The sequence below is a fragment of the Eschrichtius robustus genome, chromosome 1 (genome assembly GCF_028021215.1).
Source record: "Eschrichtius robustus isolate mEscRob2 chromosome 1, mEscRob2.pri, whole genome shotgun sequence".
In the NCBI taxonomy this organism is placed as follows: domain Eukaryota; kingdom Metazoa; phylum Chordata; class Mammalia; order Artiodactyla; family Eschrichtiidae; genus Eschrichtius; species Eschrichtius robustus.
Window position 1 is genome coordinate 167,107,996 of NC_090824.1, and position 24,782 is coordinate 167,132,777.

Genomic DNA, 24,782 nt, shown 5'->3' on the forward strand with positions numbered 1-24,782 from the left:
ATCCGTCCCCTGATGTCTCTGGCAACAAACGCTGAATGTGCTTTGCATAGGCCACATCGTATTGTAAAAGCAAAACTTCTAACTGCCCCAGAACTGCCTGGGGAAATTCGTATGATTTATATAAGAATAACAATAATTTCGATTTTAGAAGCAAAAAACCTGTAAGACTAGCATTACTATCCAATGTTGCCTACCTCTGACACTCAGGGAAAGAGAGACGCCAGGCTTGGGATTCACTGTCCCAAGTATCCAGGGACAGTGTTCAGTCCGCAGCAAAAAAGCTTGCTGGTGTGGACAAAAAAGTGTTGCCTGCCTTTCAGGTAAACAACAAACGTTGCCTGCCATCAAGCCATCAGCCACTGCAGCCGCCTTATGGTGCGCCCTGAGGGGATTCAGGATGGAGAAAAACAGGATACTGGCCCCAGATAGTTAAGATGCATATCAAAGGAATGATTTCAATGAGCCCAGACTCACTGCATCTTCCCATACACAGAAAGGACTAACATCCTTGAGATGTCTGTTTTCTTGTGATTAACAGTAATTTTTTCATGTTCAACTATCTGGTTTTATTTGTTTGTTTTTGTTTTTAGCAAAAACTCCTGTACAGTAAGTCCCCTACATACGAACAAATTCCGTTCTGAGAGCGCATTCGTTAAGTCCAACTTGTTTGTAAGTCCAACAGTTAGCCTAGGTACCCAACTAACACAATCGGCTCTATAGTACTGTAGTGGAATAGGTTTATAATACTTTTCACGCAAATAATACATAAAAAACAAACAGACACAAAAAATAAAGAAAAGACTTTTAATCTTACAGTACAGTACCTTGAGAACTACAGTAGTACCAGCTACACCAATGGGCTTTGAGGCTTGCTTCTGGACATCCTGAGCTTGAAATAAAGACACTGTACTACTGTACTCTGTACAGTACTGTACAGTGAAGTACACAAAAGCACAACCACTTGTAGAGGATGCACACACGTGACAAGGTACGCCAGACACATGAACTAACTTACGTGATTGGACATGCGAACGCACGTTCGCATCTTTGAAAGCTCGCAACTTGAAGGTTCGTATGTAGGGCAGTTACTGTATATCCTGACTCTTCCCTTACCTCTTTGGAACAGTTCCTCAGAGCGATCTGAGAGACTGATTCCCAGGCTATAGTCCTCAGTAAGGTCCCCGAATAAAATGTAACTGTCAACTTTTAGGTTGTGCTTTTTTTCTAGATCAACACTGGGAAGAAGTGACCGTTGGCAAGAGCAATCATGATCACTGAGTAGAACCAGGCTCCTGGCCGACACACAGAGTGAACTGTTTTCGGGGGTAGGGATAGGTTTGAGGGGAAACATCCCTCCTGTAAGCCCTTTTGCTTTTCTGGACCAAGGAAGCTAGTGGCTGGGGTTTGGGTCAGGACTCCAGCCTGTGGCTGTGAAATAACGAAATACACAAAAGGGCTCACAGGGACCCTTGGCTAGGGCTGGCAAAAAAGGACTGAGCACGGTGACTAAGAGGCCCCGCAGACACTCAGAAGGAGCCTCCCAGACAAGCGGTCTGGTTTTCGTGTCAATCTTTCCATCTCCCCACTCCACCATCTGGGGAAGGTGCTAAGGAGTCGCTAACTGGGCAAGGAGTCGGCAGCAGCTCTGCAAAAGGAGGGCGGTGAAATCAGCACAGAGCATCAAAGGGATAATTGCCTTGTGTGCATGGACAAGCCCAAGACCAGAACATTTGGGGCAAATCCGTACCAAGGATGGGGCAGACAGCACGAGCAGGCCTGACAGGCCACACCACCTCACCCACCTAAACAACAGCTCTCGTACCTCGCTGAAAAGCCCCAGAGCCTAACAGCTTTCTCCAGCGCTCACATTCCAAACATGACGTGGACTCACTGGAGTGCCGCGTGCCGCAGCCCGGGGCTCTGCTATTCATTATAAAATCGTCACCCCGCAGTCCCCCCTGTGGCCGGCCGGCACCTCTTCTGCTATTTAATCTGTAGACAAAGTACAAATTCTTCATCCTGTTTAGAATATGCTGGAGTGTGATTTAAAGAAATACATTCCTCTTGGGGTATCATGCTACAAAAATGCCAGAAATGCAAGCCTGAGGGTGGATGATTCACCCTACTCTGTCCTCTGCTGCAGAGAGGCTGCCTGGTGTATGGAAAGAGCCCAGGCTGACATGTAGTTCAAGAAGGCAATTTCAGGTCGTGCTTCGCCTCCCCTGCAAATTGCTAATGAAATGATCAAAGAAATACAAAAGTAGCAGGGACAATGTGCACCCATGCAGAAAAAACAGTGGAAGGGGTCTTGAAACATGGATCAGAAACACGGAGGGATTTCTGCAAGAAACAGTACATCTAAGGATGGGATGAGAATGAGTATGAGCAGCCCAATGGCTCAACAAATACAAAAGAATGGGCTGCCTGGGAAGGAAGTGAAAGCGTCCCCTAAAAGAAGCCTCTAAATCTGCAAGCAGGAAAGAGACTAGGGGGTCAGAAAGCAGAGATGTGGTCCAGGGTCTGGACCCAGAGAGGCCAGGGGCAGAGCTCTCACATCACCTTGACTTACAGCAGCCAACCTGCTCCATGAAGAGGAGGAAAGGCCGCTTCCAAGGGGCAGCATTCTAGTGAGAGGAGTGGGCGATGCCTTTGCCAACTTGAGGCTGCCACGTCCAGAGCACACAGCGGCCTCTGCCTGCACAACCTCATAGCCCCTCCCAGACAACAGACCCCCAAGCTAGACAAGTTAAGTTTCAAAGAAATATCCAATGACTTAAATCATCTCAAGTCTTAATAAATGTTAAGAACACAGGATGAATAAAAAGGTGAGGGAGGGGGAAGGGTAGCTTAATAGATGAAAAGATTCAGTACCTAAAAAGGAAGGAAGTGATTTGAAAAGTTAGAATAATACCACTCCACTCCATGAAACACATTCCAAGAAAGAAAACAATATTTCGAAATACCAAATCTCAGCGATATTTGAGGAGATCCTTCATAAATAAAAAGAGAACAACCTGAGACCAGGAAAGATTAGTTTTAGATGAAAAACATGATTTCAGGATTGAAAACTCAAATGGAGGCAGTACAAAGTGATACTTCTGAAAGCTCAATTGCTGAATTAGAAAGATCCATTGAGAAACTGCCCCAGACATCACAGACAAAGAAAAAGAAAAAGGAAAAGGAGCTGAGTGTGATAAGCAAACATCTAACATTCCGAGGGAACAGTCAGGAGATCCATCACGGGAATTGCAAAACAGAGCTGACAGAGGAGAGACATTCAAAGAAATATAAGGACTTCTGCTTCCAGCCAACACAGAATAACAGAGGCCAGATTTGCCTTCCCTTCTGAAACAGTCAAAACAACTGACAAAATTGCTGAACAGTTGAACATAGAACAGTAGTGCTCAAAACACTGGACATGAGGCAGTGAAGGACAGTGATCTGTGAGAGATAGGAAACAGACAGGTTGAGCCCTACAATCCCCCACCACACTACCTGGAGAACTCCAGCCTGCACCATAGGCAGAGGGCACCCAGGCTGAGCCCAGCTGACTCCTTGAGTTGAGGAAATCAAGCTGAGAGACCAGGAAGACCAAGCAGCTAGAAACCACAGGACAGAGTACCAGCAGGGAGAGAGGTCCACATAGCGAAGCCCAGAGATCTGTAGAGGGTCCCCCTTGAATCAGTACCAGGGTACTGATCAGCACGTGCATGTGAGGAGACTATCTGAGGTCAGGGAAAGCACCAACTGAAATATTAGAAAGGACACTAAAAACTTGAACACTGAAAACATTGAAATTCTGGATACAAAAACTACCATGTCTAAGATAAAAAATTCACAGGATGGAATTAATAGCAAATTAGGTATCACAGAAGAAAGACTGGTGAACTTGGAGACATAGAAAACAACTATTTAAAGTGAAATACACAGAGATAAAAGGATTTTTAAAAAGAAAAAGAAACAAAGGTAATAAAATAAAGAGAGCATCAATGAACTGTGGAACAACTTCAGCCAGTCTAACGTACAGGTAACTGGAGTCCCTGAAACAGGAAAGAAAGATGGAGATAGAAAAAAAATATGAAGAATGAATAGCTGCTATTTTAAATAAATTTGATGAAAACTATAAACCTGAAGACCAAAAAAGCTAAATGAACCCCAAGCATAATAAACATAAGAAAACTCTACTAAGCCAAATCATAATCAAATTGTTCAGTACCAATGACAAAGAGAAAAACCTCAAAACCAGCCAGAGAAGAAAAGAGGAACAAAGATAAAGATGACAGCAGGCTTCTCATAGGGGTCAATGCAAGTGACAAGACAGTGGAGCAAAGATACTACCAGAAAAAAAAAAAACGAAAAACCAAAAAACCTGCAGACCAATATCCCTCATGAACATGGACATAAAAATTTTTAAACAAAATGTTAGCAAGTCAAGTCCAACAATATGTAAAAAGTATAATACACCACATCCAAGTGGAGTTTACCCCAGGAATCCAAGATTGACTTTACTTCTGAAAATCAAACAATGTAATTCATTGCATGGATAAACTAAAAAGGAAAAACCATACTATTATCATGATGGATGCCGCAGAAGTATTTGACAAAAATCCAACATCAATTTGTAATAAAAACACCCAGCAAACTTTGTGTAGAAGATAACTTAACTCAAATTTCAAGTCTATGAAAAACTGAAGCTAAGATAATACTTAATGATGAAAGACTAAATACTTTGTATGATCATAAAAAGAACAAAGATATCCACTCTCACTACTTCTATTCTACATTATATTTTACATATAAGTTCTAGACAATGCAATCAGGCAAGAAAAAGAATCTATTCTACTTCTACATTCCATCTATTAGAACTTTAAATGAAAAAAATACCATGTACAAAAGCAGAAAAATGCAAAATACTTAGAGATAAATCTGACAGATGTGCAGGATCTGTACCATGATAATAACAAAATAATGCTGACAGAAATTAAAGAGAAACTAAATAAATGGAGAGGTATACAGTACTCATGAGTCAGAAGACTCAATATTGTTAAGATGTCAGTTCTTCCCAAATTGATCAATAGATTTGATGCAACCTCAATCAAAATCCCATCACACTTTTTTTGTAGGATCAGACAAGATGATTCTAAAATTCATATGGGACTGCAAAGGACCTAGAAGAACCAAAATTACTCTAGAGAAGAAGAACAAAGTTGGAAGATGAACACTACCTGATTTCATGATAAAGCTGCAGTGATCAAGACACTGTGGAGCTGGTGTACGAATAGACAAAGAGATCAACAGACCAGCATAGAGAGTCCGGAAATAGACCTACACACACAGCGATAAGTGATTTTTGACAAAGATGCAAAGGCAATTAAGTGGAGAAGGGACAGTCTTTTCAACAAGGTGCTAGAACAATTGGATATCCACATGTAAAAAAACAAAAACAAAAAACGGCTTGTCATGAGGATTACATGAGAAATATTTGTGAAGTTACTTCACAGAGCACCTCAGGTAGTATGTATATATTAGTTCCTTTCATTCTTGGATTCCAAATAAAACCATTTATTTCCCTGCACCAGAAAATGCATAAAAATGAAAATCGGAGCATGATAACGTGCTTTCAGGGACTGCTTCTTGCACATTGAGTAAATTCTAATGCGTAATGGTCCTCCGTGGCTGCCACTGTCCTGGCCTTTCCCCCATCACACTCCATGGCCTTATTCACCTCCCCAGACTCAACAGTACCTTCCCTGCCACAGGGCCTTTTCACATGTTGGTCCCATGGCTGGGGAAGTTCTTGACACTCCAGGCCCTACAGATTGCTAATCCCTATTCATATCCTTCAGGTCCCAACTTAACAATCATTTCCTCAGAGAGGACTTTCCTTGTGCCACTCTCCCCACTACTTCTCACATGGGAGTCGGGGTCCCCTCCTACTGTGTTTAGACTCCTGTTTTTTCCCCTTAGAACACATCACCATTTAAATTCTATATTCGTCTGATCATGTTTGCTATTTTCCCCCAGCCACACCAAAACCTCCATCATAGATGGTGACCATGTTTGTTTCACCCACAGCTGTATTTTCAGTTTCTAACACAGTGACGTGTGCTAAATAAATATCTGTTGGATTAAATAAAGACATGCAATTTGCCTCCCAGGAAGAGGTTTCCCCTTCATCCATGAAGACTTAGTGGTCAAGCCCTGGGAGCTGGCTTCAGTCTTGGGCCTGGCTATTGCCAGTGCTAGAGAGCTGGGACAGTGGGGAATCGAAAGACTTGCTTTGTCAGGCTGTCTAGGACAAACCTCAGCTGCTTTTGTGGGCAAGCCTGAGGATCCTCATCTCCGCCCTCGGGCTTCTTTACTTCGAGGGCTGTCGTGGCCACTGCTATTGTCCCAGCCAAATTCCCTGGATCTCTTGTACAATCTGACTGGCAGATCCCTCTTCCAGCTGCTGGAGGTGCTTCAGCTAACGGCTCACACGTGCATCTTCTCAGAGGCGTGTCCTTGGAGCCCCTTGGAAGCCACTTGGCCTAAAGTTGCCTGGGAGTTACACGCACCCCTCGAGGTCTGTGACCAATGACAGCCCTCTTCCTTTCCTCCAGGTGGGACAAACTCTGGTGCGAGCTCCCTGTGGCATCAGGCTGAAGCTGACCTCTCCTGAACCCAACCTGGCGAGGTGCCTCCTCTGACCCACACTGCCTCTCCCTCACCATTCCTCTTTGGGGGCTCTTTTAGGAGGTGTGTGCACAAACCCCCAACCAGGCGTGGTGTCTGGGGACTCCACCTGAGACCAAGGCTGCCGGCTGCAGGGAGGGGATGGCCACGAGCTTTGAGCACGCAGCACAGGCCAGGCACCGTCTCAGGCACCAGCCGTATGCCAACCCTGAGGAGGAAACCAAAGCCCAGAGAAAACCCGGCCTCTGTTCAAGGTTGCCTCTCCGGGCGAGAGTGAAACCAGGACCCAGACTCACGGCAGACTCTGTCTCCCAAGTCCATGTCCTTCACTCGCCGCCCCACGTGTGTGTGTTGTGTGCGTGTGTGCAGACTCCCAGTCCTATCAGACAGGTCAGCTGTGCTGGTTAGAACAGGGGCTGCGGTGACCAAACTGGCTGAGCACAGGGATATTATCCCAAAGCAGACAGGGCTGTCTGCCGAGGCCGTCAGCTCTGCCCCTGAGGACATTCCAGAAGGAGCCAGGCGCCCACTCCAGAGGCGTGCTCTGGAAGGAGCTGCGTGATCCAGAGAAGGGTCAGCCCGTGCGACCTCTGAGGTCCACACAACGCCCAGCTCTAGTGACTCTAGGTCCCCAGAATATGAGCCTTCAACTCAAGGTTAAAGAATGACACTGTCAATCACTCATTGGAGAGTAACCTACATCATCACCAGAGAGGGGAGAACTGAAACCCACCTGTCAGATCACAGCCTGAGAAAACTGGTGGATAACAAAAGAAGAGCCAGGACATGGAAGCAACCTAAGTGTCCATCGACAGATGAATGGATAAAGAAGATGTGGCACCTATATACAATGGAATATTACTCAGCCATAAAAAGAAACGAAACTGAGTTATTTGTAGTGAGGTGGATGGACCTAGAGTCTGTCATACAGAGTGAAGTAAGTCAGAAAGAGAAAAACAAATACCATATGCTAACACCTATGTATGGAATCTAAAAAAAAAAAAAAAAGGTTCTGAAGAACCTAGGGGCAGGACAGGAATAAAGATGCAGACGTAGAAAATGGACGTGAGGACACGCGGAGGGGGAAGGGTAAGCTGGGACGAAGTGAGAGAGTGGCATGGACATATATACACTACCAAACGTAAAATAGATAGCTAGTGGGAAGCAGCCGCATAGCACAGGGAGATCAGCTTGGTGCTTTGTGACCACCTAGAGGGGTGGGATAGGGAGGGTGGGAGGGAGACGCAAGAGGGAGGGGATATGGGGATATATGTATACATATAGCTGATTCACTTTGTTATAGAGCAGCAACTAACACAACAATGTAAAGCAATTATACTCCAATAAAGATGTTAAAAAAACAAAAACAAAAACAAAGGGAAAACCGAATGTAGATGTTTTCCTCAATTAGCTTCTACTGAGAAAGCAATAAACAGGAAAGATCAGTGCTATATGTGCATTTTTATTTAACCATTTGGCGTGAGTCACAACCTTTCAGAGGAAATATGTCTCTTTTTCTAGTGAAACGAAAGGAAACTATTTTAATTTTCTTGATCACGCTGGGGTTTTTGCAATCAAGTTATTTTTAACCAAAGCATTACACAATATGACCATCACGTGAGAATATTACTGAAACCGAAATCATACCAGCAGGAAGCAATGACTCCATGTGTCTTTTCAAATGTCCTAAACTAACTCCAAATAATTTCATCTGCCTAAAAACAATGCTACTTATAGATTATTTTTGTTATAGTTTCCTCTTATACATGGAAGGCAAAAAAGGTCTTTATTTCTTGAGCATCAAAATTAGGACAAAAGATACCTCATTAAGAAATCAAGACTCTTGCAGCAAACAGGTTCTAAAAAGCTGAAGCTGCTCATTTTTCAATAGTGTTGCTACATGATTACATTTTTAACATTTTGTTTCTTTGTTATTTTGATCTTGCTGAAATCTCTTAGTGTAAAACAGATGGGGTTGTATTATTTGATTGGATTGGGTTTTATTTGGCGGGGGATACGCCAGGATACAGCAATTCTCAACCTCTAGTTCACACTGGAATCACCAGGGCTGCTCTTACAAATACAGATGCCTGGGCTTGACCGCAACATAATCAAAATCAGAGAAATGTGGTGAAGCCCTGACATTAGAATTTTTAAAACATCCAATAAAACTCTGATGTGCATCAAGCTTGAGAACCACTGTTTCAGGGGCTGGGAATTTAAAAAACTTATTTACAAAGCAGCTGTGTTTCAAGCGCCTCTTGGATGTTCCTCAGTTCAAGAAAAGCCAGGATACAAAAATGAGCATGTAGAGAACAGATCTTTAGGAGGTGATTTCAGCGTTTCAGAGAAACGCACCAGTGGTTCTTTGATATGGTTAAATCTTGGCGTGAATTTGAAGCAAGATTTAGAGTTCTCAAGTCTAATTCACACACCTCTACAATGGGATGGAAAATGTGTATGCTGACCTATTTAAGAACTTGAACCTCAGGCTCTCCCTTTCTCAGGACAGACTCACTGCTCTTGCTAGTTGGGAAAAGACTACTTCTCTCCCTGGATATGGCAGCCCTGCTCCCCTCTCTTCTCAAACCTGGCTGCCCGACTGAGCAATGGCACAGCCTGGGCAGAGGCCGAGGGCTCCCTCGATTCACCCAGGGAGGCTCTCCCTTGAAGGGGAAGCGGCTGGTTCTCTAACACCAAAGGGTAGAATCCACTTGGCTGTACATGAATACAATGAACACTGGACTCCCAGCGGCGGCTGTTTCACCTGCATCCCTGGATGCCTCCCTGCCTTCCTGGAAGCCCCTCTGTGCAGGAGGCTGTGTGCCTCTCCATAACTTCTCTTACAGAGGTGTGCTCCATGATGAATGGAAAACCCAATCGTTCAGTGCCATTCCTGGGCAGGCCTCTTGCAGGCTTGTAAAGCTGGGCACACTTAAGTTTTGGACCCTTTCCCAACAAGCTGTCACTCCGGACAACGCAGGACAGGTCCTGAGACAAGGGGAGGCAAGGACAGGAAGAGAAAAGAGTCTGGGTCTGGTGAGGGGATGGGTGCCCTGCCCTAGCTACCTGCAGGGCCCGACTCCAAAGGAAGCCTCAGGAAACGCAGGCGCAGTGGCTGCACCAACCGTCTAAGTCCTACATCTGGAAACGGATTCTGTACCTTGAAGACGGGCAGAGACAGGCCTGAGCAGGCCAGGTCCGTGTCACGGCAGAATACATCCCAAGCTGGAGGACAAACTCCACCTCCCGTCTCGGACGTGCCCTGCTTGTCCCCTGCCCTCGGCCATCCTAGCATCGCCCAGCTCCCTCTCTAGCTTCAGGCGCTGACCTGGACCCCTGCTCTCTCCCCGTCTGAGCCCGCCCTCAGCCGTGGCGACCTTCCAGTGCCCTCAGCACAACACGGCCTTGGCCCCGGCTCTGGACTGTGGCTGGCTCTGCTCTGTCCGTGAAGACAGTGCAAAGGGGCAGGTCTGGCCCAAGACAGGGGGCGGTGGGCGGGACTCAGACATCACGCAGTGAATCAGGTTGCAACGAGGGCAGGCAAAGAGAGAGGGAAGCCCAGGCTAGGAGCTGGAGGGAGCGTGAGAGGCAGGAACGAGACTGCCCATCCCGGTCGGGAGGGGTGACTGAATGCCAGGCCCTACCAGCTCTGAGAGGCTGCTCTGTATCCGGCCTTCGGGCAGGCTTCACCCTCCTTCAGATGGATGGGGGCGAGCATCAGCAGGTCCAGCCGGAAGGAAATGAAGAGGAGGGGAGAAGGGGCATGAAGCAGAGGAACCGGGAGAACGCAGCCCTACCTCTGCTGAGGCTCAGATCTGAAGGGGCACCATGCATAGTCGGGGGAGGGGCGAGCAAAATCCACCCCACCCACTGGGCTGCAAGACCCAGTCCTGGGGTCGTGACGCTGTCGACTCACGCTGCAGGGTGACCCACAGCTATACAAAAGGAACAACACTGAGTCTCCTTGCTTCCCAGCACTGTACACTGAGCACATTCTGCATTGTAGCCAAGTTGATCATGAAAGCAGGCTCATGGGTCCAAAGGGATCCCCTGGGGTGCAAATGCATGACAGGAAAGGATGAGCTTTGTGACTTGATTCAACATGACAAGTCGGGGCCACTGAGGGGGTACCTCCAGCTCTCCCCGGTCCAACGCACTTCTGGTGGAAGAAACTTGTCAGTGACAATCCAGGCAGCAACAGAAGGTCACCAAAGGCCCTAGATCATCAGCTTTTTAAACATAATTTGGGTAGAGATAGAACTAGGGTTAGTGGATCATCTCCCCCTGTTGGTTTTGCTGCCTAGACATCTCTTGAATCTCCGACTCCCTTCCACCTCCTGTACTGGGTTGAATAGTAGGTCTGCAGAATGCACATCTACACAGAAGTGCTGAATGTGACAATATTTGGAAATAGGGTCTTTGTAGCTATAACCAAGTTAAGATGAGGTCACACTCTATCAGGGTGGCTCCTAATTCAGTACATCTGGCATCCTCGTAAGAAGAGGGAACTCTGGACACGGAGACACACACGCCATGCGATGAGAAGGCAGAGATGGGAGTGATGTGTCTACAAGTCAAGGAACGTCAGGGATTGCTGGCCACCATCAGAAGCTGAGAGAGTCTCCCCCAGAGCCTACAGGAGGACTCGACCCTGCTGACATCTTGATTCTGGACTTCTGACCTCCAGAACTGTGAGAGAGTAAATTCCTGTTGTTTTAAGCTGCCCAGTTTGTGGTAATTTGTGACTGCATCTCAAGGAAACTAAGACACCATCTTAACCCCTGCCTGCCATCACCGCCCCAAGATAATTCCCACACCCTCGTTACCTTGACTCCCCCCACCCAGGCTGGCTCCCACACAACATGTTCTCCACTCTGTAGCCGGAGTGAGCTTCTCACAAGCACCATGGATCCCGGGACTCCTCTGGTTGAAACCCTGCAGTGGCCTGGGTACTTACTGCTCTGGGACTGAGCATCTACTCTCCTCACCCTCCACCGTCTCCTCGGGCAACATTTAGCTCCCAGATGTCACTAAGCCTCATTCACTCACAAGAGCTCACTCCAACCTGCCCAGATGAGCCAGGTCCTATGTTATTTGTTCTCCATGCCCCCGCTGGACTTTTCCTCCTTAACACTTGTCACGGTGTGCTGTGTGTGTTACATGTGATTATTTCTTTGCTGTCTCTCTTCCCCACTAAACTTTAACCTCCAGGAGAGCCAGACTGCATCAGTTTTGTTCATCACTATATCCCCAACACTCAGCACAAAGTGAGTTAGTACTCAATAAATATGTGCTGGATGAATGAATGAATGAATGAATGAACCAACAGAACAAAGAGAGAAAGAGAGTAAGCACATCTTCATCCCCCTCTCCTCCTCCTGAATGTGTGATGGATGATCTCAAGCACAGGGTGGGAGGGGCAGCCTTTCATAACTGGGCAAAACTCAGAAAGGTCAAAGTCTACCCACCTTCCCTTGTCAACAGTGCCAAAATCCTAAGACACATTTTATAGGGGTAAGAAGAGAAATAAAGCAAGCAAGACAGATAGTTTGGAAAACCAATGATCCACATCAGTGTTTAAATATAATTTTCAGTTATTTAAAAGTGAATGAAATCTCCACAATTCTCAAACACAACCATTAGTACTATCCCATATGTCCTGTCGTGCATGCTTCAACGCAGTCCTGTAGGGGGCATATTATTGTCTGCATCTACAGGTGAGGAAACTTAGCCCGGGGAGATTAAGTCATTCACCCAAAATAAAGGGCCATGAACCGAACTGTCACCAGGTCCATTTGACTCCAAGCGCAGGGATGCTTCCACGACCCTCAGCAGTCTCCCCTCGGCCCCCGTGCCCACCCCATCTCACCCCTCAGCCGCCCTGGTGAGCACACATGCAGGCTGGGGTGAGCTCTCTCTGCTCTCCCTGCTGGCAGGGAAGCTGGCTGTCCAGTCACAATCTGTGATGTGTGTGAAAACAATGCCCAGCTCCTTTATCCGCGGTGACACCAGAGTGATAATGAACCCAGCAACCCAAGCTGGAAATCTGTCCAGATTCATGAAATATCTTTCAACATAAAATATGTGAGAAAAACACAAACAGTTCAGCAGCAACAACATGCTATGTATGTAGCAAAGCAAAACAAGGCAAGTTGTATAAATATTTAACAATGAGAAAGAACTGAACTGGCGCCAGAGAAACATCTGGGATAACAGATCTAAGTAGGTTGCGGTTTCTAGTGGAAAAGTCACTAGGAAGACATGAAACTAACCAGCCCGTGATTCTCCGACTGCACTCTCACGTGCATTTACCAAGCACCTCTGGCGACCCAACTCTAAACGCTGTTTCCGGTGGCCTAAGTGTTTACTACACAACTGGGCAATTTCTAAGAACCTGAATCAAATAAACATGCTTTGCTTGCCACTAAAACACTTTGTTTCTATTTCAAACAGCAGAAACCCAATAACAGTGTTAACAGTTGACTCAGATAAAATAAGGATTTTTTTTAGGGGGTGGGCCACATTTATCTACGTTACCTAATATGGCAAGAAAGGGACTGATGAATGCATTTAGGAGTTGAGAGTCTGGCATTAGTCCTAAGACTAAGTGTGGCTATTCCAAAGAAAATAAGCTATAGATTTGCAAGTATGGTTTTCATGAAGTTACCTTCATGACTGACATTTGGAAACAGACTATATTTTTCCAGAGCTGATACCACAGGGGTGGACTTCATGGGACCCCTGGGGGACCAATTATTGGCCTGACGTTCTTCCCGGAAGGACCCAACTGCGTGGCTGAGTCCAACACAATTTCGTCCTCGCCCTCCGTTGCAAAGTGCTACGAAGGAGGCCCAGCTGCCTTGGGTGAGTGAGGCTGAATGCTGACTACCGTCTGCTCTTTTCCCAGGCGGGCCTGCTGTCCTCTGTGGCGTCACGCGTAACTGGTTCGCTTCTGCTCCAGACCGGGTCCGCGAGGGCGCGGTGTGAGCCCACCCTCAGCTCCTTGCTCTCCTCCTCTTCTGCAGGGGAGGATGCCAACTGCCGACCCCGCAAACCTCCTCCCGACCCTGGTGGAGAGGCTGCCGCGTGTGGACTGCAGAGCGAGGTCCCAGGGCTGCAGGCTGCTCTGTGCGCGCCCATGCCCCTGCCTGGCCAGCGAGTGCCCTGGGCGTCAAGCCTCCAAGGGCTGCTCCTCCAACTGCTCTCCCCAAAGGCCTGGCCTCGGGCCCAAGAGCTGGGCAAATCCAAGCAGGGCAGCAGAGGTTGCTGGGGCCAATCCCACCACTTCCTGCCGGTCCCAGCAGTCGAAGGATGTCCCCGACCCCAGCAGCTGCAAGACCCCAACCACAACTTGCTAAATTCTTTAGTTCAGGGCTTCTCAATCTAGAATGTGCATATAAATCCCTTGGGGATCTCATTAAAATGTAGCTCCTGAGCCAGCAGCCCCAGGGGGCCTGTGATTCCTAAGATGCTCCTAGGAGATGCAGGTGCAGCCCGGGTTCATAGCCACTAAAGTGGTAAAAACGTGCTATAAGAATGTAAGAGAGTTTGTTATAGTTATTAATAGTTCACTGTTAGGGTTGAGTGAGAAAATAAAAGCAAAACGTGCGATGGGTCCCACAGGCGTCCCCTCTCGCGGACGAGCAGGGAGACTGCACAGCAGATGCCGCATCTTTAACCTCTCCCAGAAACAGCGTGATGACAGGTCAGCCGGCAGAGCTGGCTGAGCACGGCTTCCTGGTGAGCTGCTATCTGTGCCCGGACCACGGCCCGGCCAAATCCTGTGATCCAAGGCTGAAAGTATCTCTGGACTTCAGCGAAGCTCTCGGGGAGATAGGCAAGCTTAATCACAGTTGATTGGGACATGTGAATCATGCACAGGAGCTTTCTGGCCAAAGGCCTCAGGGACCGGCCTGGCTGGGGCTCTCCCCAAATTATCACAAATAATTTGGAACAATTAAGAAATGGGGGTCCATTCATTCAACAACAGCTGGAAACTCCTGTCGGTGATTGGGAAGGAGAGGCTGCATCCCAAATGACCTTTCTATGGCCATGCAAAACAGGTATTTGTTGAATGAATGAATAAATGTTTTTTTAAAAAGCAGTGACTGGATAAAGAAAGAGGGGGAAAGAGGAAAGAAGGAAGGAAAAGAAAGGAAGAAAGGGAGGGAGGGAGGAAGGAAGGAAGGAAGGAAGGAAGGGAGGGAGGGAGGAAGGGAGGAAGAAAGAAAGGAAGGAAGAGAGGAAAGTAAAAAGAAAAAAAGCCACGAAAGAGCACAAGGAACTTTCTGGAGGTGAAGGATGCTAAGGCCACCATCCAGTGTCCACTCCAGGGACGTTTCTGTCCAAATGTGGTTCACTCTGCCCCTTTAAACACTGCCAGACACATTAAGACTTCCCACAGACAGAAGTGTCCACCCAACTCTGGTGAGCCTGCTAGCTAAACCCTTGACCCAGAGCCTGACCTGCCCTTGACCATCACTTCCCCCACCAACTGCCCCAGCTGGGTCTCCTGACTGGTTTCAAAAAGCCACATCCTGTGTTCAAACACTGAAGTCTGGAAAAAGACAGCTCTTTCCACAGAAGGTGATTTCAGCTGTCAAACCAACACTTCCTGGCTGCTTTATTTCCCTTTCACATCCCTCCCAGATATTTAACTTTACAAGGTGTGTTCCCAAGGATTTCTACAGGGAATTCTCTAATTCACCCCAGGCTGGGGGATGGCAGAGCACATCTTTCTTTGCGTCTGTTTCAGCACCGTTGTTTTACAAGTACGGTCACGTGTCACCATTTCAAGAGACACGGAGATAAGCACAATGTAGACTCTGTCCTCACACCTTAATCCTTTATCTTCTCCCTCCTTTTCATGTATTGTTGATAACCAACACTGAGAAAATGACTATTATCGTTCAGAAACAGTGGTACTGCTGTCACTTTTGACAACATCTGATTCAGTCTTATCATAGGTGTTATGGACTGGACTGTGTCCCCCTCAAATTGATATCTTGAAATCTTAGCCCCCCCAGAACCTCAGAATGTGACTGTATTTGGACACGGGGCCTTTAAGGAGGTGAATCAAGTCATATAAAGTCAAAAGAGTACGGTCCTAATCCAATAGGTCTGGTGTCCCTATAAGAAAGAGGGAGTGAGACTTCCCTGGTGGCGCAGTGGTTAAGAACCCACCTGCCAACGCAGGGGACACAGGTTCGAGCCCTGGTCCAGGAAGATCCCACATGTCACGGAGCAACTAAGCCTGTGCGCCACAACTACTGAGACTGCGCTCTACAGCCTGCAAGCCACAACTACTGAGCCCACGCGCCTAGACCCCGTGCTCCGCAACAAGAGAAGCCACCGCAATGAGAAGCCTGCGCACCACAACGAACAGCTGCCCCTGCCTGCCACAACTAGAGAAAGCCTGCACGCAGCAACGAAGACCCAACGCAGCCAAAAATAAATAAATAAAGAGGGAGAGACACCAGGGATGTGTGGACACAGAGGAAAGTCCATGTGAGCACAGAGTGAGAAGGCGGCCGTCTACAGGCCTGGGAGAGAGGTCTCACCAGAAAGCAAACCTGTCAACACCTTGATCTTGGACTTTCAGCCTCCAAAACTGTGAGAAAATAAATGTCAGCTGTTTATGCCACTCAGTCTGTGGTATTTTGTTATGGCAGCCCTAGCAGACTACTACAATGAGCAAAGCACTGCCTCATTTGCTCACCAGGCTTCTGCTGAATGCCTACTGCATGCCAAGCACTGAGTAAGGCTCTGCAGGCAGACACAGAAGTGAATGAGAATCCAGCAGCTCTCAGTGTGGCAGGAAGAACACCACTGCACAAACAGATCTATCATAAAGTGGAATGCAAGTATTATGGTATAAGTCAGCTCTACTATAACACTTGTTTTGAAAATGCAAATCTGTTCCAACGCCATTGATACACTGGGGGACAATTTGAGCAGAATGTGAATTTTGTGTTTGCTTATGCATGATTTCATCTGCAAGAAATACTAGATGAACACAGAAAACTGCACCCAGCTGAACTGAGTCACAAAGGAATTCACAAAATGCACACACTCAGGCACACAGCAGCCGCCTCAATTTACCGTGTGTGTTATGAGCCATACCTGTCCAACATCTGGTGTTACAGTTTTTGATTTCTGCCTGATTTCACATGACTGTCCTTGCACCATTTCACAGGAACACCGAAGTGGCAGCCCCTCTAAGGCTCACTTCCACAAGTAAACTTCAAGTCAGTTTCAAGGTCAAGTGCCATATTTATGGTAATATTTATAAATTTCTTAACCATTGAATGTGTCAAGTTGTGCTCCCATTTTTATCAGGTTCCTAGTTTTGTTCTTACCTGTCACTGACAAATTTTTGAGTGTTGTGTTCCTAGCCCACTTTCTCCCGCTAAGCCCTGTGGGTTTTGTTTCATGATTCTGTTTATTGCAGTGATTTTTATGACATGTATTTTGTGTCAGAGCAGAGCTGACTGTATTTAAACGTCTCAACGAGAAATTTCATTTCTGGTAAGTAAGGTCTGGGAAATCAGTGCCTATAATCAGGTTGACAAATAATCATGCACTTGAGGCATAACCCTCATTTCAGAGCATGTGGTTGTGACTGTGTCAACCGTGCTTCCTAGTGGCGACATGCCTTAATTGCAGGTAAAAATATAGGAAAAAAATGATGTATTAAAAATGAAGTTTTAAAACATTACAGGATGAATGAAGCTATTACACAAGCTGAGTCAAATATATCCCTCACCTGTAGGCAATTTTTTCTGACCTCCAGCTTCCTGATATGTTTAATGAAAGAAATTTTTCTCCAGGGGAAAGTCTTGAGAGAGAGAGAGAGAGAGCTACACTGACCTGTCATTGAGTTTTCTGAGGTGCATAGCTGCTCTCTCAGCTTCTCCACATCGTCAGGATGCACCTGTTCATAGAGGGTGCTCCCAAACCACTCTGACTGGGGCTGGTTCAGCACAGGGGTAACGGAGTCAGACACATAAATCACTCTCCCCGTCTCAGCCGCCACTACAAACAGAAATCCATCAGCCGCTTCAAGGATGAGATGCTTCAGTTCCTGGGAAGAAAAAATCATGATTAGGACCAAGCACAGACAAACCCAGGCCAATTAAATAGTCTTATTAGCAACCTTCAACTTTTATTCAGAAATTCATTGTGATACACAAAGAGTTTTGGGGCTTTTTTTCGTTTGTTTTTGGAAAATAAGCTGTAAAAATGCACGAAGCTTATACTAGCCCTAAGACACAGCTACTCCAAACACTGTTAACCCTGTCTTAACCAGCCCTCTCTTAGGGAGAGAGGAAATGTCCAGCCCAGGGGAATGAGAGAGCAAGAAATGATCACCAGGAGGTGTTGGGTTGCCAGAGATGTGAATGGCCTCACCTACATATTCAAACTGCAGTCATGTCATTGGAGCAGAAGGGGCTCATGGAAGGGAAGGAGGGACCATGGGAAACTGGGAGGAGAGAAGGAAAGGCACCAGGTGTCTCCCCAGCCACCACCTGCCACACTCAGAGTGCACTCATTCTTCTTCTCTTCCTTCCTTTCTGAGCTGAATGCTGGCGGCGGATTTAAGAGTATCACCTTACATCTGCATGTCTGTCAAACTTCCAGGACTCCTTGACAGCCAGCATCTCAACAGACTCTCAGAGTAATCCCAGAAGGTGGCAGGGCACCTAGCATTGTCCATGTCACTTTACGGTGAGAAGAGAGGTTGACTGCACCAGCCCTGGAGTCACACTCACACAGCTCATGACTGTCAGTGGAGGCAGGAAGGAAGCTGCTTGGGATCAATAAATGGGCGGCAGGAAGCCTGGCCATCATCCCGAGAGGGACACAGAGAGGGCAAAGTCAACTCTATTAAAACGTCTTCTCTTTGCAGGGCCTGCAGGCAGCTCAGGTGTGGCTACCTACCCTGTCATTCTCACATCAAGCTCAGGAGCCCTTTCCTGCTGAATGAAAGGGGCTCCATTCCTGCAGGAGTTGGGGGGCTATCTCTTCCCCGTGTGCTGGAGTCCACAGCCACCTCTCTAACAACCTCACACACTGCTCAGGGCCCAAAGAACAAAGCGATCCTTCCAGTCAGCGGTTGGCAAACACTTTTTGCTGGGAATCCATTGTTCACGCGTAATCTTAGGCGGAAGCCCCGCTGTAACACAGAGTAAGGGCCATCTGCATGGACGCAAAAGACGTGGAGTCTAGAGCATCTGGTCCCACCCTCAGTGCCCGTCCCGAGGGGGCTCCAAAAGCCCGAAAATTAGAAAATGTGGATCTGCTGGGGAGCAGAAACTGGGGAGATTTGCCAGCGTCTCTGAGCCCTTGGCTGAGTCAGAACTGTAACATCCTCTGTCTGGGAATCTAGGGCGGAAGCAGGCTGTACAAGCATTTTTTTAAGGAAAAGTTGATTTTGTCCATTTCTCTTGCTTGGCACTTCTGCTGTTCCATGTCTCTTGGATGCTTACTCAGTTCAGAAGATTGGGTCAGCGGTTTTACTTTCAGTATGGAGAAGATCTTCCCAACAGGAAGGACTGTAAAAAATGAAACAGGTTGTCCGGGAAAGTAGAGAATTCTCGGTCTCTGGAGGAGAGGAAGTGGACGCTGATGAGTCCACGTAGGTTTTCACAGTTTCAGCCCTTTTGCAAGGACTGTGGGAAGGGCTTATGGAACAGAGCCTCATCCTCATCACGGGCCCCTCTTTCTACACCCTCCTCCCCGGTTTTTGTCTTCTGGGAGCACATCACTCATTACCAAGGTCCTGTGCCCTGAATCCAGAATGAGCCTTGCCTTTATTCTCCAGTTAAACCAACGGTTAGGTCTAAAGGCACGGATTGTGGCATAAAAGGAGACCATCAACTATGGCCCTTCCACTTCACTGTGCAAGTCTGGGCTCCCTACTGAACATCTTCGGCTTCCGTTTTTTCACACGTTTTTTTTTTTCAGTGAGATTTTGTGAGGTTCAGTGAGATCCTACACGTGAAGGACTTAGTAAGGGCCTGGCACACAGTAGGCGCTTAACACATGTAGCTGTTGTTGTCATCAACAACCTACCTGGGAACCGAGAGAGAAAGATGGGGAGGACTCACGTAACTTGCATAACTGCCGTCTCTCTTCTCTTCACTTTCTTAATCCTCAGTCACTTACAGGTAAAGAGATTAATGTCAAATATGGACCCTGGCAGGTCCATTTAAGGATTAAAGAAATGCAGAGAAAAAGCTTTTCACGACCCTAGTGGTCAGGAGGTACCTAATGCATTTCTGTCTGCTCACCTGCCAGCTCTCCATCCTTCATTCCACTGCAGCCCCGTGTTAAACCTTCTCCTCTGCTGCCCCCTGACCCGTCTCCACAACCCTGCCAGGTGGGAGCCATCACTGTGGTCCTTTTACAGCGGTGGAAAGAGGCTGGGCACTGTGCCCTGCACCACTGGGCCCCGTGGCCTCCCAGCGAGGGTCACTCCGCTGCCACACCTCCTCACACCTCGAGGTGAGGAACACGTGGGCCCTGGGACGACCCAAGCCCTTGCTAAAATGCCTGCCACACAGGAATACATGTTAGCTCCTCTCCCCTTGCTCTTTTTCTAAACCTAAGTCCTGTGACGTGAACAGATTTCTCGTGTTGGCAGAATAAACGATTCTGTCTCTGGACACGCCTTCCTCACCTGTTCCTCCAAGGCTCTGTGCTCACTGGTCTGCTCCTGTCGAATCCCTTCCTCTCCCCTGTTTCTGTGCATCTGCTGGGGCTCCTTCACAGCCTGCCAGGGCCAGCTGTCTCCCGAGAAGCCCCCGACGAGACCTAACACTTCCTACCCGCCTCCACGACAGCACATCACTTTCCTTTCCCCTGCCTGCACCATACACAAAAGTGCTTTCAAGTCCATCAACTCCTTTATCCTGCAGTACCCCTCAGAGTCAGGAAAGCAGAAAGCTCATGTTCATCCACAGATGAGCAAACAGAAGCTGAGAGCATCTGATGATTTGCGCTACTACTGACCAGCATGGAGAAGAACCAGGACCCAGAACACAGGTCTTCCAGCGCAGGGAACGGTCAAGTTACAAAATACTTCCCAGTAACCATTTCCTGGGTTTGCTCTTCCCAACTGTGCAGCTACTAGTACAGCTGTTAAATATATGGCTTTGGGGTCTGACCAACCTGTGTCAGCTCCTGGCCCCGCCACTGAGCAGGGGACTGACGCTTTCTAAGCCTGCACTTGCTCATCTCTAAAGCAGGGATGAATTACAGCAGCTTCCTCCTCGGCCTAGAATAAGGATTGCCCAGAAAGATATGACTTTGACCCGGTTCAGGGCAGAGGCCTAAGTGCTGGCTGTTAGGATCCTTGCCGCTGTGATTGTTGTGACGGCTACCAAAACTTTGATCACCATCATGATCACCGCCGTTATTCTACCACAGAAGAACTGTGGTTTTGCTTGGCTTTTTCCTGTGGTAGCATGCTAAGCACAATGTCTTTTTTTGAGTGATGCCTTATTAAGGTACATGGGAAATTAAAAAAGCAGAGGACACAAAATCAGACAAACACCCCCTGGAAGAGCGTTTCCTAGTGAAGAATGGAGATAAAATTCCCTGGTTTCGTCCCTACCTCAGCCTTTAACCCTGTTTGCCCACGTAGCTTATCTCATCTTGGCGATGCTGTCATTCTCTCCCCTTCCAATGATGCCATTACCCGGGGAGAAAAGCGCGCAGACGAGGGACGAACGGGGTACCTGCTCCGTCAGGAACGAAGGCTTGTAGGCGCCGTCTGTGGACTTGTTCCCGGTGCCCCGCATGGACTTCATGTGCGAGACGGCCATGCGCAGGATGGTGAGCTTGTCCGGCTTCCTGGCCAGCGCGCTGCACGTGGGGACCATGTCAGAGAGCTCGGTGATGTACTGGGTCATCTTGTTCCGCCGCCTCCTTTCAATCTCACTGTGGTTCTCTCTTCCCGAAAGCACGAGATCAGGAGGGGGGAAAAGAGAAGGATCAGGCTGGGGGTTACTGTCTGACGGCGTAAAACGGCATGTACATCGTTAACGCCGAGTAACCAAAAGACTAGCTCGTAATGGCTAATTCAGTGGCTTTGAACACATCTTGGGCAGAGCAGCTCCCCGACACATTAGCAAGTTTCTTTCTCGGGGGGTGGGGTGGGGACAGGCTTCTACAGATGCCACAGACTCACCTCTAAATATGTACTCAAAGCTTCCCACTGCTCCCCTGTGCCTAAGTACTTTTTAATAAGTATAAAGAATGAAGACATTATCCTTCAGGCATCCAAAGTGAACTCAACATGCTTTCCATGTGCACCCACGGATCTGTTCATGCTAGGTGTGCACACACACACACACACACATGCACACACACCGAATGTAGTTACCATCTGCTCAAATACGTGGTTTACTCTGACCCCCAGTGAGAAACACGTCTAGCCTTGCCATTCTTGGTGTCACTGAACAGACAGCCACGCCACAGGCCTACGTCACATCAAGCTGTGAACGAGCCTTCGCACTATGCGCAGCACATTTTCTGCAGCTTAGTAACAGAACAGGTGCACCCCGCTCACTAAACAACAGAGAGCCAATTAAAAAACCCAGCGCTGCCAGGAATTCTGAAAGCAACCTTCGCTGACGTGTTAAGATGCAAAACTAGCAAAAAGGATGATAGACTGTTTCTGTCTCAAGATTATCACCTCTAGGCTTGAAAGGGAGTAACAGCCAACCCAGTTCAACGACACTGAGACAAAGCTGTCACTCTGGATAAAAGAACTGTCTAAAAGTACATCACACGTCCGTTGTAGGATTTAGGGTTTCGCAGGTGCTCAAAGTATGAGGGTGACACTACGAGCAAGAAAGGAACCAGCCCAGGCGAGGCTGCCTCACACACCGCATGTATCCACGGGGCTTCGCACCCCACCCTCCCAGGCTGGGGGCAGACGCCAGGCAGGCCTGATTACAGGCCGGTGTCACGTGAACACGCAAACCAACCAAGGGGGACGAGCTAAGCTGGGCGGCCTGGTGAGCACCTTCTATACAAAAAGCACTGAGCCAGGCGCACAAAGGGGAGGGGACGAAGGAACCAGGGAATGTCCCGCTCCTGTCCTAAAGCAGCTAAGCACCAGTTAGGATGGTAAAACATCACCTTGCATAGTAGAAATGAAGGCAGAATGTGATTAAATGCTCCCAGAGGCACATGGAAAGTAAAGACCCCAGGAGAGAATGAGAGAGGAGAGGGGGAGGTGCTCCTGGGGGGCGACAGGGACTGGAAGGGGTGGGGGAGGAGCTGGGAGGGAGCTGGCCCTGATCTGGCAGCAGGTAAAGGGGGCGTATTCTGGGAGGAGGGTCAGCAGGATCAAAGAAAGGGCTGGAATTGGGATGAAGCCTTTGTGGGCAGGAGCAGACAGGCCCGGGTGCAGGGGCAGCCCTGGGGCTTGGAGGAGAGGGCCGAGGAACCAGGAGCGTGAGACGTTGGGCTGGTAACAGGGCCTGGGTCTCCCATGCCCCTCAGCTGGCTTCTGGGGAGAGGTTCGGAGGTGGGTGAGTCCTGCAGGGAGGCAGGAGGAGAGGGCGGCTGAGGCCAGCAAGGGGATTGCTGGGGCAAGGTCTCCCCTCCCGCCCATAGTGAGGACCCTTGGGAGCACAGGAAACAGCCAGCGGCAGCCCAGGTGCTCCTGCACCACGGGGCAAGGGAGGATGCCCGCTGTTCAGGAGAAACGGCTCTCGGCTCTCAGGTTACTGGGCAGGGGCTTGTATACTGTGGAGAGAGAAAAGACAACCAAGCAGAGGGGGTCCATCACAGAGACGGGGGGAGTGGGGAGAAGGGGGCATTTGGTCAGGGGACTCCTGTGTGCCCCAGTCTTCACCACCATCACCCACTTGTGCCCTCCGCACACACCTGTCACAGGCGGCCTGGAGGCGCTGGCCCACTGTGCACTGTGCATCGGGAGGGCCTGGGTGAACTTGCTCAAGGGCGTGCTCTCCACCCTGCCAGCCCGCACCTCATCGAGGCAGACAGGGGCGGAGATGGTGTGCAGAGAACGCTGCCTGGGACTGCTGAAGGGTGTGTCGGACAGGAACTATGGCCATGCAGGAACAGTATATTATGATGCGGGATGCATATCCCTGCTGGGGGGCCCTGGACATGCTTCCCCGTATCTCCTGCTCAGAGACACTCCCGAACCCTACCTTGCTCCTACGGCTTGCAGTCTAAGTTCCATCTCAGCTTGATTTTTAGGACCCCCCTGCACCCCAAGTCAGGGCCCACCCACTTTTCCACCCTCTGTTCCAGCGGGCATTCAGCTCCTCCACTCCCCTCACAGCACAGGAACGCGCTGTCCCCTCTTCCTCATCTTCAGGGCAGCCCACGGTGAAGTGCTTCTTCCCCTCACACTCAGTCTGCGTCGGATCTTTTCTAAATACCTCCCGGTTCTCTTCTACCTTCTCCCGGCCCACGCCCACCGGCTGGCACCACTCTTCACCCCCTCACCTCGGTGCCACCAGCCTCCGCAGTCTGGTCACCTCTCTCATCTCCTCGCCCTCAGTTCAGTCTGCGTGCTGTGACTGGGCAGGTATTTCTAAAGACGCAAACCCAGCCCTGCCCTTTCCATCCCTTCAGTGATGCCCCAAACCCACAAGGCCAAGTCCAAGCCCCTGGCTAGTTACCACAGCAACCGCGCCAAGACTGGACCAGGGCACCCTGCTTCTGATCCTATTTCCAAAAGAGCCACAGACCATCTCGCTTTGTAAACGTCTGGGGGGAAGGGTCTTTGTGAAGTTCTTAAACGTGGATCTAAAGCAATTTCATCACAGCACTGGATAAACCCAACTCATGAGATCAGGTGCTTGACGGAGACACGAGGGCAACTGTTTAAAACCGACTGTATTGACTGACCAGTGCAGAAAATGCTCCGATCATTTCACGAAATAAGACTGGATTACCAACAGAAGGTCAAAATGACGAAGAGCTGCCAGTTATCTAGCAACAAGATAAATGAGTGTAGCTACTGAATCTATTAAAATATGTATATGTCTATTCATATACATGTATGTATATATAGTTCCATTTTGAAAGATCACGGAGGCAAGAAAAAGGAAAAA

The 24,782-nt window shown here is 48.4% G+C and overlaps 1 protein-coding gene across 2 annotated transcripts in view; it reads right to left on the bottom strand.

Annotated features, from left to right (window-relative positions):
• The window catches only part of ARNT2 (aryl hydrocarbon receptor nuclear translocator 2), a 193,072-nt gene that overhangs the window by 103,637 nt on the left and 64,653 nt on the right, over positions 1 to 24,782 (bottom strand). For both annotated transcript variants that reach the window (XM_068559007.1, XM_068559000.1), the window contains exons 4-5: positions 21,420 to 21,633; positions 17,548 to 17,761 (exon numbers count right to left, since the gene is read on the bottom strand). In XM_068559007.1, coding sequence (XP_068415108.1) covers positions 17,548 to 17,761; positions 21,420 to 21,633 — 428 coding nt within the window. The remainder of the gene's footprint in view (positions 1 to 17,547; positions 17,762 to 21,419; positions 21,634 to 24,782) is intronic.